This window comes from Beta vulgaris, chromosome 3 (assembly GCF_026745355.1).
Source record: "Beta vulgaris subsp. vulgaris cultivar EL10 chromosome 3, EL10.2, whole genome shotgun sequence".
Taxonomy (NCBI): domain Eukaryota; kingdom Viridiplantae; phylum Streptophyta; class Magnoliopsida; order Caryophyllales; family Amaranthaceae; genus Beta; species Beta vulgaris.
In genome coordinates, this window is record NC_079204.1 from 22,083,667 (window position 1) to 22,097,861 (window position 14,195).

General features: G+C 40.3%; 1 protein-coding gene across 1 annotated transcript; it reads right to left on the bottom strand.

Annotated features, from left to right (window-relative positions):
• Positions 1-2,117: 2,117 nt before the first annotated feature.
• On the bottom strand, positions 2,118-2,888 carry LOC104883491 (uncharacterized). The gene has a single exon (XM_010668021.1). The coding sequence runs from the start codon at positions 2,886-2,888 to the stop codon at positions 2,118-2,120; it is 771 nt and encodes a 256-aa protein (XP_010666323.1).
• Positions 2,889-14,195: the final 11,307 nt, after the last annotated feature.

The following is a 14,195-nucleotide window of genomic DNA, read 5'->3' on the forward strand; positions in this document are numbered from 1 at the left end:
AGTTTATAATATTTGTTTTTATTAGTCACTTAGTTATAATTGTTGTTTTTTTAATTTTGCTTTTTGATTTTTTGATCGTTTGTAATATTTATGTAACTATATTTTTTTTATCTTTATATATTAATCAGATTCATATATAGTTTTATCTTTTTTTTTCTTTATATTTAATGAGATTCATGTCATTTTATCTTTAATTTGTTTAGAAATTTGGTGGATAGTGGATGAGTTAGTTGCTTGCTTTTAATATTTCAAATTTCATTGCAAAATGCAAAAAAAAAAAAAATTAAAATTTTACATGTACTACGACCTATTGTTGTGGTTTTGATTAGGAACCACATCAATAGGTTTAACATATTGCTGCGGTTTTTGCTAGGAACCGTAGCAATATATTATTAACCTATTATTGCCCCCTTAATTGCTGCGCGGCCAAAATTGCCGCAATAGGCCACTTAATGACCGCATCAAGAAGCAATTTTTCTACTAGTGTGGGACTAATGGAGCAGATGGTCCCTTTTAAGAGAGCTGCAAGAAAGAGAGATTACCATTGTTTCTCTGCAGTCCATGGGACCAATGGATCAAAATTTAAATCTGCCAGAAAAGAGACTATAGATGTCTCTCTGCCTTGCCTTTGAGATATTCCGGCAAGAAACGTCCTAAGTTGGAAGCTTCTTCAGAGGTACCACATTATATCACTTCCTATGATGAAGATGATGCCAAGCCCATATTTGCACTTTTCAAAAGGAAACTCCTAGGAGTTAAAGCAAGTATGAATGCTATCTTTACTCTTTTTATAATAAGTTTCAATTTTTTTTTTTGGAATATTGATTATTTAATCCCAAGTTCTCACTAGAGGAAAAATATGGAAGGGCTTCGGTTAACCAAACAACGCAACCTTTCTAAAGTAAAGGGTTGCGGTTAACAAAAAAACGAATCCCTTCTAAAGTGAAGGACTGCGGTTTTTAGGCCCTATGCAACCCTTTATATGAAGGGTTGCATTTTCCCATTTAACTGCAGCCTGTATAAAGTGAAGGGATGCGTTTTTTTTTACGCCTGCAACCTTTCACTAAAGAGAAGGGTTGCGTTTAGCCACAAAACCGCAACCCTTCACTTTATAAGGGTTGCGGTGAAGAGTTATACGCAACCCTTTCTGGACTAAAAATGTGTGCACGTCTTTAGGTTACACACAACACAAATTTTCCTCACTCTCACTCGCAGGGGGTGTCGGAGTGTGGGGGTGGGCTGGGGATATTGGGCAGGGGGTGGGGGAAGGTGTGTAGGGGTGTGGCAGAGGCTTGGGGAGGGTGGGCAGAGGGTGTGAGAGGGTGGGGAGGGTGTCTGTCTTAGTGGGCATGGGGTGGGGAGGGCATGTGTGGTGGTGAGGAGGGGGTGGGGAGGGTGTGATTATGTGATTAGTTAACAACTCACATAGTCACACGATCCTTTTTTGATGTAGCACATTGATGTCGAATGATCATGTGTAATCTTATCTGCATAACCCATATCCACTCTTTTAGTCAAATTTGCTTTTCTAAATTGATTATATGATTAAAATGTGCTATGTGGGTTTTGTTAATTGTAGGAAAACAGACTAAGCAAGGCAAACAAAGTTCCAGATATCTCTTCTCCCTTCACTTCTCGTAACTTGTGTTAAGAGGTAACCCGTTTAATTTCTTTGCATGTTTTATTTATTGTTTGATTTGTTTATGAACTAGATAAATTGTCATGTGATTTTATGCCTTTCCCCGTCCAATTGGTACTTTTGGAGTCATTTAAACTAAATTCATTTTGAACATGATAATGTGAGGTATTATATAACTAGTGTGTAGATTTTTATGTTTGCATTATTTGTTCGTTGAATTTTGGGAACGTAAATGTGATTTTAGGCCTGTTTCGACCTTTTCCCATCCAATTTGTACTTTTCAAGTAATTTAACCCAAGATTATTTTTGAACATGACAATATGAGGTATTTTTTTTTGGGTAAAATTTAAGAAATATATTACCAAAACCGTTGAGAGCCAACAGACAACATTACAGCCTATGCCAAACTAGTACAAACACTAGCTGGCCAAACAATAACATCTAAACACACACATAATACCACCGACAAGCAGCTTCATTAGCTACTGATTACAGTTACCCAATTTCTCACAACTTCAGGACAAGACTCTTTCATCTGCATTTTGACTCTACCAACAACCTCTTGTTTTATGCATTGCACCACTCTATCAGGTTGAAGAACTGCATTCTCCCACAGGGAGTGATTCCTTGCTCTCCGTATATGGTAAACAGTAGCTGCATGGGCACTGTAGCAAATCTGCTGATGTTTCCTACTTCTGTATCTCCTTCCCCACTTTTCCCATGCAGTACATAAACACTCATCATTCTCCACTTTGATCTGCAACCAACTCATAAAATTTACACACACTATCCTACTAAAATGGCACCTAAAAAAAAGATGCAGACATTTATCAGTTCCACTGTTACACAATAAGCATGCCACATCATTACAGACTCCAGCAGCCTTCGGCCTATCTCTTGTCTTAACTTTTCCCAATGCAACAAGCCAGCTTATAAAGGCATGTTTTGGAACATTAAGACCATTCCAAACCCAATGATGCCAACCAACAGTCTCATATTGACCTTTCAGCCATTTATAACCTTCCTTAGCAGTGTACTTCTTAGTGCCTGTGCTCCATATGTTGTTGTTGTAACCAGCTTTAAACACCTCATTAGCTTTGCACACTCCTTTCCAGATCCAACTCGCATTTGGTGGGGCTTTGTACTCCCAACATGTTTGTTCCCTGATATAGACACTATGAATCCATTTGATCCATATAACATCCTTCTTTTGAGCTATTTGCCAGACTAGCTTCCCAACAGCAACCATATTCCAGGATATGCAATCTCTAATACCAAGCCCTCCATTCTTCTTAAAACAAGACCATGCTACAGGGGAGGCTTTTAGCTAGGTAAACCTTTCCATCCCAAAGGTAAGGCCTGCATATTTGAGTAATCCTGTGCAACACACTCTTAGGGAGCAAGAAAATTTGCGCCCAATAGTTATGCATGCTAAGGAGAACAGCATTGACTAGTGTAACTCTACCAGCATAGGAGAGATGTCTACAGCTCTAACTTGTAACTCTCTTCAACATTTTATCCACAAGCAGATCACAATCATTCTTGTTTAATTTTTTAGATGTTATATGTATACCAAGATACCTGAATGGGAACACAATTCTCTGAAACCCATTTATCTGAAGAATTCTTCCTTGCAGCTCTTCATTTACATTTCCAAAATAAATGTTGTGTTAGCATGGCTAACTTCCAACCCTGATGTGGTTGCAAAGGCTTTCAATGTTCTCTTCAGTAGCATAGTGGACTGAATATCACCCTTGCTAAACAACATCAAGTCATCTGCAAGGATGAGGTGATTAATAGCTAGTGTATCACACCTTGGGTGGTACTTAAACTCCTTTCTCTTCCCCATTCTTATCATCAATCTTGAGAAGTAATCCATGGCAATCACAAAGAGTAGGGGGGATATAGGGCCCCCTTGCCTTAGACCCTGCTTGCCTTCAAAAAAACCACATAGGCCCCCATTCACACTGAGAGAATAACTTGGAGTGGTGATGCAGACCATTATCCAGGCTATAAATTGCCCAGGGAACTTCATGGACTGCAATAATTCTCTAATGAACTCCCATTGAATGGAGTCATATGCTTTACGCAGGTCCACCTTGATGGTACATCTCTTAGGTTGATTCTTCCTTTTATAGTGTTCCATAATATCTTGGCATAAGAAGATATTATGTAGTATCACCCTCCCCTCAATGAATGCACTCTGATTAGAGCTAATCAAAGTAGGCAAAATCTTCTCTAATCTAGCACATAACATTTTTTATATGATTTTCTAAATGAAATTACAACATGCTATGGGTCTAAATTGTGACACATCCACTGGCCGATCACATTAAGGCACTAAGCAAAGGGTAGTAGCATTTATTTGCTTCAAAATTCTCCGTATATGGAAAAAATCCAGCACTACTTCAGTAACAGTAGCACCCACGTACTGCAATGCTTTTTTATATAAGCAACTTGAGTACCCATCAGGGTCAGGAGCTTTGTTATCCTCAATATCAAATAGGGCTACTTTAACCTCCTCCTCAGTAAACCTTCTACATAACTCAGTTTGCTGGTCAGTAGTTAACAGCTTCCCTTTTTTCACCATAGAAGAGCAAACCTTTGTCCTATTTTCATCACATGAGTCAAGTAGGCCCTTATAGAACTGCACATAAGCCTCTTCAACCTCCTCTTGAGATTCCACCCATATACCCTACATGTTTTGCAACCTATAGACATAGTTGTAGGAACTTCCTTGCTTCAAACAGGCATGAAAGTAAGCAGTATTTGCATCCCCTCCACCCAGCCACTCCTGCTTCACCTTTTGTTATAAAAAACTCAGCCTAGCCTTATTCGGTCTATCATTTGTTCCCACGCGCAACCTTTTCTTGAATGTGCAAGTCAGCAACATGAGGCCTCCCATGTATTTGAGCTTGGATTTTTTTTTCTAGTGCATCAGCTTCCCTCTCAACTTCATTTTCAACATTTGAAAACCTAGCTTTATTCAGCCCTTTAAGAACCTGTTTCAGAGATTTCAGCTTCACCACCAGCCTATACATAGGCACCCCATATACCCTCTTCTGGCACCCTTGCTCTACAATAGCACCAAAACTTACATCCTGGCACCACATATTGAAGAATCTAATGGCCTAGGCTTAGCCATTACTCTGCTATACAACCTAACAACACAAGGACAATGATCAAATATACTTGCAAGATAGACAGTACTAGATGCTCCAAGAAACATATCCTCCCACATCTCATTCACACATATTCTATCAATTTTTGAAAATACTCTATCAACACCTTCTTGCTTATTGGACCAAGTGAAAAAGGGACCAGAGTACACTGCATCATGTAGCTCACAATCCATAAGACATTGTCTAAATGCTCCCACTTCCTCCAAAGATACAACTGACTCTATCCTTTAATCAAAATTTAACACATTATTGAAATCTCCCCCTATCAATCAGGCACCTTACTTGAACCCCTACCTTAACGCGCACCAAATCTTTCCACGACTATTTAAATCTCCCCATATTGACTAACAGCATCATTGACACCATATACTGCAGTGAGCCAAAACTTCTTAACAGAACCTATGTCACCCAAAATTGCAACCATCGTCGCATTTTTATCTCCAGAAATCACAGCAAGTTTCTATGGGGGTGGGGTTAGAGGTACCGAAATGAAAGGGGGGCGCGAGGGTGGGGAGGGGTGGGGGTTAGGGTTGCGAGGGTTAGGCGGCGCGGGGGTGGGGAAGGGTGGGGTTAGGGTTGCGAGGGTTAGGCGCGTAGGGTGGAGAGGGTGGGGGTAGGGTTTCAAGGGTTAGGCGCACGAGGGTGAAGGAGGGGTGGGGGTTAGGGTTACAAGGGTTAGGCGCGCAGGGGTGGGGGAGGAGTGGGGGTGCTGGCTGTCAGGGGAGGGTAAGGGACTGGCGGGGCTGATGAGGGGTGGAGGAGGGGATGGGGTCTGCTGGGGTGGTGGGGAAAGGGGAGCTGCAGGGGAGGGAGCTTGTAGCTGGTGGGGCTGGGGTTGTTAGGGGTGGTGGGTTAGTGGAGAGAGGGAGGGGGTTAGGTTAGTTAGGTTTTTAGGATTTTTGGGTTAATTAAGTTTTTTTAGGGTTAATTAACACTAATGACTAACGGAGTTAACCGTCGTTAGTCATTAAGGGCATTATTTGTCATTTTTAAAAAAATTTGGGGTATTTGGTGAATATTTTTAAAAGTTAGGGGTATCTAGTGAATTTTGAAAAAAGTTGGGGTATTTGGTAAATAATTTTTTTTGTCAGGAGTATTTGGTGAAAAAACCGTAAAATCAAAGTGGCCTAAGGTTGTTTCTCACAAATACATCTGTTTTCAAAGGTCTTAGATTGCCTGAAAAAGTTTAAAAAGTTGATTCTCGCAAAAAGTAACATATAAGGTCAGTTCGGACAAAATTTCCTTGTATCAAAAATTTTGTCCATTAAGTTATGTGATGAGGACATTATCTCGTTACAATAATGGGCACTAGTTGTATATGCACGCGATGTGTGCGTCAACAATCTTATGTAGCTATATGTGCGAATTGGCATATTTTTTTAAATCTAAATTTATTTTTGTAGTGATGTAAATTATTGAGGTTTTCGTTTGTAGATGTTATCATCTTTTAAAACTGAAAGTGATGGATTTTTAACTGTTTAATAGCGTCGCTGAAAAATTTGATCGATGATTTAATAATTCCTTGTTAGTGGCTTTAGTATATTTCTTTAATGATTATAAATGCTCATAAACCATATTGTTCGAACTTTGTACATAAGAATTATTATGTTGTTAGGATATATCACTAACTTTTTGGATAGAAGATTTTAATTAAATTAATTTCATGAATTGATTGTGTCAATCTATTTTGACAAGTTATTAATAAAGGTCATTGCATATTCCATTTTTAACTTATTCCATATGACAAGTTGTGTTGATTCTCATTTTTTTAATGTTTTGTAAAAGTAAACGTCGTTTTAAATTTTTAAAGGGTATTCTCGTCATTCTAAAGGAGGACACCATACCTCCTCCCTTGACTTATATAATATAAATTAGCATGATATGTCATGGCTCATTGTTCTTGTCTATAAATTACTATTGACATTAACAACCACTATTATTTGAGAATTTTTTTTAAAAGAAAAGATAAGAAGAAATCTTTTGCGTTGCTCTAACACAAAGCCCTCATCCAAAGGCCTATTTACAAAGACACTGAGTCAAGCTCTTTAAGTACTCATATACTATGTATCCTGCTTTAAATAGATCAAAAAACTAGTTATCTTATGAAAAGGGAGTTGTGGGCCAAGGTTGCCCTAATAGTTCTAAAGCTCTCCTTCCACCCCTGTGACAGGGAGTTTGATTGTCACCCCTAGCAAAGAGAATCCTCAATTTCTCTCCCTCCCTAGCTTGCAAGGGGATTCTAACTACCTTTAAAAAAATTAAAACGAAAAGTTAATCGCAAAATACTGAGTCTGACCGCATGCAAGAGAAATATCTTTTCCAATTTTTTTATTTTTTTTTTTTGAAATTAACATTAATTTATGATTCAAAGTCATACGACATCTACAATAAAATCAAAACTAAACAAATACATATCAAATGAAATAAATACAATTCTAATATGATAAAACAACGATCGTAGAGTATATCTAACACTTTCGAAAACCCTTGTCTTTCACATCGCTGTCTGATGCAGCTTTCTGCAAGGGGGTCTATCGATCTTTTGTAGTTTTGAAGTAGAACCAGATTCAATTCAAGTGATTGTAAACGAAGTCTTGACATCTGTTGCAACTCTGCACAAATTTCGATCATCAAATCAAGCATAAGGTGTAATAAAACGAGAAAAGGGGCTTACTATCACCCTTTTGGGCGGTGGTAGCCCCTAGGTTGAAAATTATAGGGTTTTGTAGGAGAGGAGAGAGAAGAGAGAAAAAGGAGGAGAGAGGAGGCGGTGCACTACATAAACTTGTACCTAGCTAATTACACCTATCTTTTCCAAGTATAATACTTCATCTGTCCAATAATATCGTGCTTGTTTTCTTTTCGCACGATCTCCAAGATATACCTTTGACCTTTAATATCTTCAATTATGCATTAATAAATAATATAAAAAGTTATTATGAAAGTACAAATGAAGGCGAACCTAACAAGATCCTACATGAGTATATATTTTTGTACATGTTATTGCGAATATTTGGTCAAAGATTTTAAAGTTTGACCTTAAAAGAGATAAACAAGCACAATATTAAAGGCGGAAGGAGTAGGAAAAAATAAATAAATCTTTTGGATTAGGTCATTAGATTACCAGATCATTTAGCTCTATCACGCCATATGTGTGCTGGATTTCTAATTGAAAGACGTTTACCTTCCTTTTATGTGTATCATTGTCGTCATTTACTGATAGAATATGCTAGATCTAGAACCATATTTAGTAATTTCCCTTTGATGTTATATTCTACTTAGGCAGTACAGATGGTGATGCAATGAAGTTTCATGGCCGCAAATCACCACACAGAACGCTTATCCTAAAATAACTTACTGTTTGCCAACGCAAGATAACATAGGTTAGGCCAACGCATCCATAAGTCCTAAGTTTTTTCTACTTCAGTCACAGATATATGAGAGATTTGTAAATTATCACATTGTCATAAACTACTTATATTGTTACCTTAGAGATATTATTTCATGTTTTTTGAACTCTTACACTAACACGCATCGAAACATGAGGTAAATATACAAAAAAAAGCACACCCTTTAAAGTACGTATGCTAGTTTGGAAGTATAGTGTTTTCTTAATTTTCATGTCCTTCAAAGACAAAGTACTTCACCTACAACCTCCATGATAACCTTCATTAATGATCCAATAAACTTCACGCACAACCTTCATGTAATAGCAAGAGAAGCACTCACCAAACGTATATACGTATGAATTATAAAATTATATGTATTATGTATGTCAGATAATATGTCTCGTTTGATGAAAAGTCTTAAAGAGTCATCTTAAAGATGATTACAAAAAATGTTGTGGAAAAGCAAAGGAATAAACAACAATCGACATACATATTAAAGGTGGTTCAGTATTAACAATGTGGCAGGAGAAACTCATTTTATTATTTTTTAGCAGAGAGTACAAAATATAAAATAGGAAGCCATAAATTAATTAGAAGGTATACATGGTGTTACGTGGCGTTAAACTCGTAAATTAATACTACTACAATTCCCGACAGTAGGTTCTGAACCAGGAGACTTGTGCAACAACGCCTGGACTCGAACCCCGAACCTGAGCTCTGCCTTGAAACCTGGAAAAGGGACCCACCCTGGAGGTTTGGGTGGTATTTCTCCCTTCGAAGCTTAAGTCAGGCATCAGGGATAAGAAAGAACTTTTTAGAGAGAGAAAGTAGATAGAAAGAGAGAGAGAGAGAGAGTATTTATGGCAGAATAACAGTACTATTCTCTGAAAAACGTATCTTTTCCCTGATTTCAAGGACTATTTATAGTGTCTGAAATGACTGTTGTACCTTGACGTCACCCTAATTTGGGAGCATCTGATTTGCTAAGCAATAACGCTGTGACACATGGCAATTGCTGATTGGAGAGTACACCTTACCCTTTTACACAGAAATGTGTTTTACCTTTCCTGGGCCTAAGTACAATTTTGGGCCATAAGAAGCGTTTTAGTACACCTTTTTCTCAGAAAAGTGTACTTTAGTCCTTACAAGCTTATGACCCATGTACTTTACCAGAATAGCAGAGTGCCACTTGTAGGGATGTGATGGAGCCACGTGTCACATTTATAGCCATTGATTTTTAGGCTATAACATTTACCCCTTAAAAGAGGATTTTACCATTTAGGCGCCAAGACGGTTGGTTTCCTCTTTTAACCGACCAGAACTGCACTTCTTTTTCAAGATGGAAATGGACGCCATTTAGCCGGTCTCACTAGGTCAACCCTCAAGGGCTTTTGGCATGCAACGGTCATTTACTGGAAGAAGAGGTCACTTTCACCCCTCTATAAATATTTCCCTTTGTTGTTTCTAAAATCACTTTTACATCTTGGAGAGATTTTTTAGAGAGAGATACTCCGTCATGTTTTTACTGAGTTTTAGAGAGAGAAAAAGTCCTCGTCCAAATTATTGCTAAGTGCTGTCAATTCGTCCAAGGTTTCATCCAGCTCGTCCTTACCGTTCGTCCAAGCACCTTCAACAGGTATCCTTTCCCTCTGTTTATTTTCCTTGTATTTTCACACATTTTTTAAGAAAAATGAACTCGTCTTCTTCTTCGAATATTCCCGGCCGATCAAGGGTTGGTCTTGACCCTAGTACAAATAGCCTTTCTTCTTCGGCACATTCCAGAGTTGGGCCTATCTCGGCCGGCCATGCATTCTTTTATTTTGGACATGGACGGCAAAGTCAGACGACCCAGTCTTTACCTGTGCAGGGTAATCTGGCGCGCGTCAAGAAAACCGCTCGCATTAGACGAGGGGTAAACCTTCCGGCCTCTAGCTAGAGATGGAGGCATCAACCAGACGAATTCCTGCTGACAGGGAGCGCGAAGTTCAAAACGCCCGACTAGCAAATCAAAATACTTTTCCTGGAAGCGTCCAGGAGGAAAGCATTCCCAGAGAGTCTCCAGAACTCAGCCCATCTAGACATGATATGGCTACGGACGAGGCCAACGAGGTGGAGGTCTCCTCTAGTCCGTCTAGCGACTCAGAGGAGCCGTCCACTACTTCTTCCGAAATAAGGCGCCGGCTGGGCCCCTTATCTGACCCTAGATTCATTCTAGCCGACAACAGTTGGCTAGGACGAGTAGGTCCTGACCTCAAACACTTCTCCTCGGCTATACTGAGTGCTCCTATCGACCATTTTGTTGTTTATCGGCTGGCCTTGGATGTCGGGTTGCGATTTCCCTTGCATCCCTTCATCAGTCGCCTTCTTCATTACTATAGCATCGGCCATAACCAACTGGCCCCAAACTCTTGGCAAAACATCCTAACCTTTTTAGCTGCCTGTGAGCTAAAAGGTGTCGATCCCTCGCTGGCCGTCTTCTCCCAAATCCATTACGTTTCTAAGGTTCCAAGAACGGTGGACGGAGCCTGGTTTAGCGTGTGCAATCGTAAGGGCTATCTGACGTCTTGGGACAAAATGTCCAAGATGCATGCCTGGAAGGCCGAATTTCTGTTTGTCCAGGCGCCCAATGAAGTTGTGTCAAGACGGTACCGGGATTTTAGCCGGGCTACCACCAAAAATGGATGAACAACATCCTACTTAGAGCTGGAGAGCACTTCAGCTGAAGAAATGATGGAATACTTCAGAGTATGGGAGTATTCCATCTTGGACGAGTGTTATTGCCTAGACAGATCTTGCCCCAAAGGGGAACTCAACCAAGAATCTGCACCCTTCTAGGAGAGAAGTTGTCCAGAATTTATTGGTCGGCTTCCTTCCGCAGAGGATATCCTTTTATCTTGTTTTTTAGCCTTTGTTGGACGGGCTCCTTATTTAACAAAGCTCCGTCTATGCTAAAGTTGTACCATTCATGGCCGGTTTACCTTTTTCTTTTTCTTACCGTTGATATTTCTACTTGTTTCTTTTTCAGAAAACGCCCAACGTCTAAGGCGTTGGCCGAGAAGGAGGATACAAAGAAGAGGCCAGGCGGGACCGGGGATGCGCCTCCCCCAAAAAAATCCAAGGGCTTTACTGCCATAAAGAAGAAACCCTCACGACATGTGCTCAAGGTCGTGATTTCCATTCCGGCCGAGGATGACCCTCCTACTACTGAGGAGAGGGCCTTGGTTACCTACACCGGCCCAGTCGATCCTACTCTCCCCCTTACTTCCGAGCAACCGGACACGGTTGTTCATTTGGACGAGACAGGGAATCAATCTACCCAGTCGGACGCGACTTTAGACGGGTCGGCCTTCTCCGTGCCAGCTGCTAAACTGGTATCCCAAATGCCGGAAGCTTATAGGACGACTTCCCGATCTTCTGGTGAGTCTTACTGTTCTAACGTTGTTAGGACTTTGTGTGTTGGCGGGAGCCCGATGAGTCCGTCCAACAGACAGGTCGTAGTTATACCCGTCCGAAATATTGACGAGTATCCTCTTTTAGATAAAGGAAAAGGGGCAGCAGACAAAGCTCTTGATGGCTCTCCTACCCTCTCGGACGACGAATCCTCGGCTGCCTTTGCGAGGATGATTTCGGCCGATCGTGAGAAGCTCAAGAAGGAGCTTTTCAAATGCTTCCCTGAGTCTTATATCAAGGACTTGAGAGGAGCCTCATCAGGACGTGTAGGCTACATGTCTCAACTTGCTGCTGAGATACATTTTTTATTTTGCCGCCTTATTTCCGTACTTGTATATGTTTCTCATTTTTGCAACCATCCTAACATATCTTCGTCCTTCCTTTTTCAGCTCTTTGCTCGCATAATAATAACTGAAGATTGGGCAAGACTGCTCAGAAAAGAGAACAAATAAATCGTCTGTGAGGCCACCAAGGCAGCGGATCAGGCCCAATTTTCTATGGCCGAGCAAGAAGTATTACATCGCCAGTCCAGAGAGGCTTGGGAAAAACGCTGGGCCGAGACGAGAAGGTTGCCCTTGAGCTGGCTCTCAAGGACGAGAGAAATGCAACCCTTCTGGCGGTCGTGGAGCTCCGAAGAGAAAATTGTTATCTTCAAGCTAAAAACCACGAGCTAAAGGAGGAGGCCACTGCATTTTTTCAGTCGGCCAAGGAGGCTCTGAACGAAGTGATTGATACTTCGAAGTCCTGGGCTGTGAAGGCCTTCGAAATGCTGGCCGAAGAGGAGGACATTCCAAGATATGTTCGTCGGCTTGACTTTCAGGAGAGCCTTCATAAAGCTAATTTGGTCGGGGAAGAACCTCCAGTATTTCAAGAATCCTCGGATGATGAGGAAGAAGAAGAGGTCGACCCCGAAGCCCAGGCCAACGATACCAACACTACTCCAGAGGCTTAGCTTCTCTTCTTGTTTTCTTTTCTCAATCTTGGCCGCAGGCCAGTTGTACTATGTAGCTTTTTTAATTTTTTGTATTTTTAGACTATGTTGTAATTTCCTCTTTTGATCTTCTATGAAAGAGTTTCTTTTTTCTCATATCTTTGCCTCATAATTCTATCCATATGACGCCTATAATTTAATCCAATTATTTTGAATAATGATGCTAAGTATAAAAATTATTCGGCCTATATGATCAGCTTACTTTGGCCGAAGATACCACATTTTTCAACTTAGTCTAATTATCAGTAATGCCAAGCTTAAAAATTGTTCGGCCTGAAACTCGAATATTGTTCGTCAGAACCTGTCGTCAGAACTTATTATACCAAACTTCTTTGTACAAGGACTTTGTTATCTGCAGTAGTATATTTAGCCCATATGCCCCCCTTCTTAAACGAAGAGGTTTCAGTAACCTTTCTTTGATCCAAGAAGGAGAATGGCCATGATATACTTATGCAAGATAGGACTTAATGCTTTATGAAGGTTGTGGCAATTCGTCCATCCTTGTTAAAATTTGAAATAACTTTTTCCTTTACTAAGGTTGTTATCTCAGTGAATGGCTTTTGGATGGAAAGTATGACACTTTTACTTAAGCGTACTAATTCCAGCCGCCGTCGTTTAGGAGATGTTAACTCTTTAAATTAACCAATTGATGGCCTTCGTCATGTGCTATCCTTATAGGATTTTGACATGTTGGCCGGTCTCCTAATAGAAGGTGTTTTTATTTGCCGTTCATCTTTGAATGTCAGCTTGGCCGATTGTATATACCTTTGAACAAATAAATAAGGCATACATATCAAACAAAGAGACAGTCATAGGAGGGAAGTAGATTTGTATTATATGAATTTTGCTTCCCTAGGAGCCAAGATACATGTATACATGTATACATCTCTACTTTTTCATCTATGTGCTTATGGCACTTAAGTTAGCAAAAGATTACATTTCTTCAGCTATATCAAATAAAATATTTCTTCAAAGTGTCTGAGTTCCACGTCCTCGGAACAGAACGACCGTCCATATGCTCCAGACGAAAGGTGCCACTCTGAACTTCTTGGACTATCTGTAAGGTCCTTCCCAGTTTGGAGTGAGATTACCCATTTTTTTGGCCCGACCGACTGCTTCCATTTTCTCAGGACGAGGTCTCCCTTCTTAAGTGGCCGCCTAGCCACGCGCTTGTTAAACTCTCGAGCCATTCTTAATTTATAGAGTTGCATCCTCAACATAGCATTGCCCCTTACTTCAGGAACCTGATCCAAGGCCATCCGGAGAGCGGCCCAATTGGCATCTTCTGAATAAAGCATGACTCGCAGAGTTGGTTCTTCAATTTCTATAGGGAGGACGACCTCTGAGCCATAGACGAGCATAAATGGAGTTTCCCCAATTGAGTTCTTGGCTGTTGTTCAGATTAACCAAAGAACCAACTGTAACTCTTCTACCCACAATCCTTTAGCATTGTCTAGCTTCTTTTTAATTCTTGCTGATAAAATTTTATTGAAGGCTTCAACTTGTCCATTTGCCTGGGGATGGGCAACGGCAGCAAAGTGGGC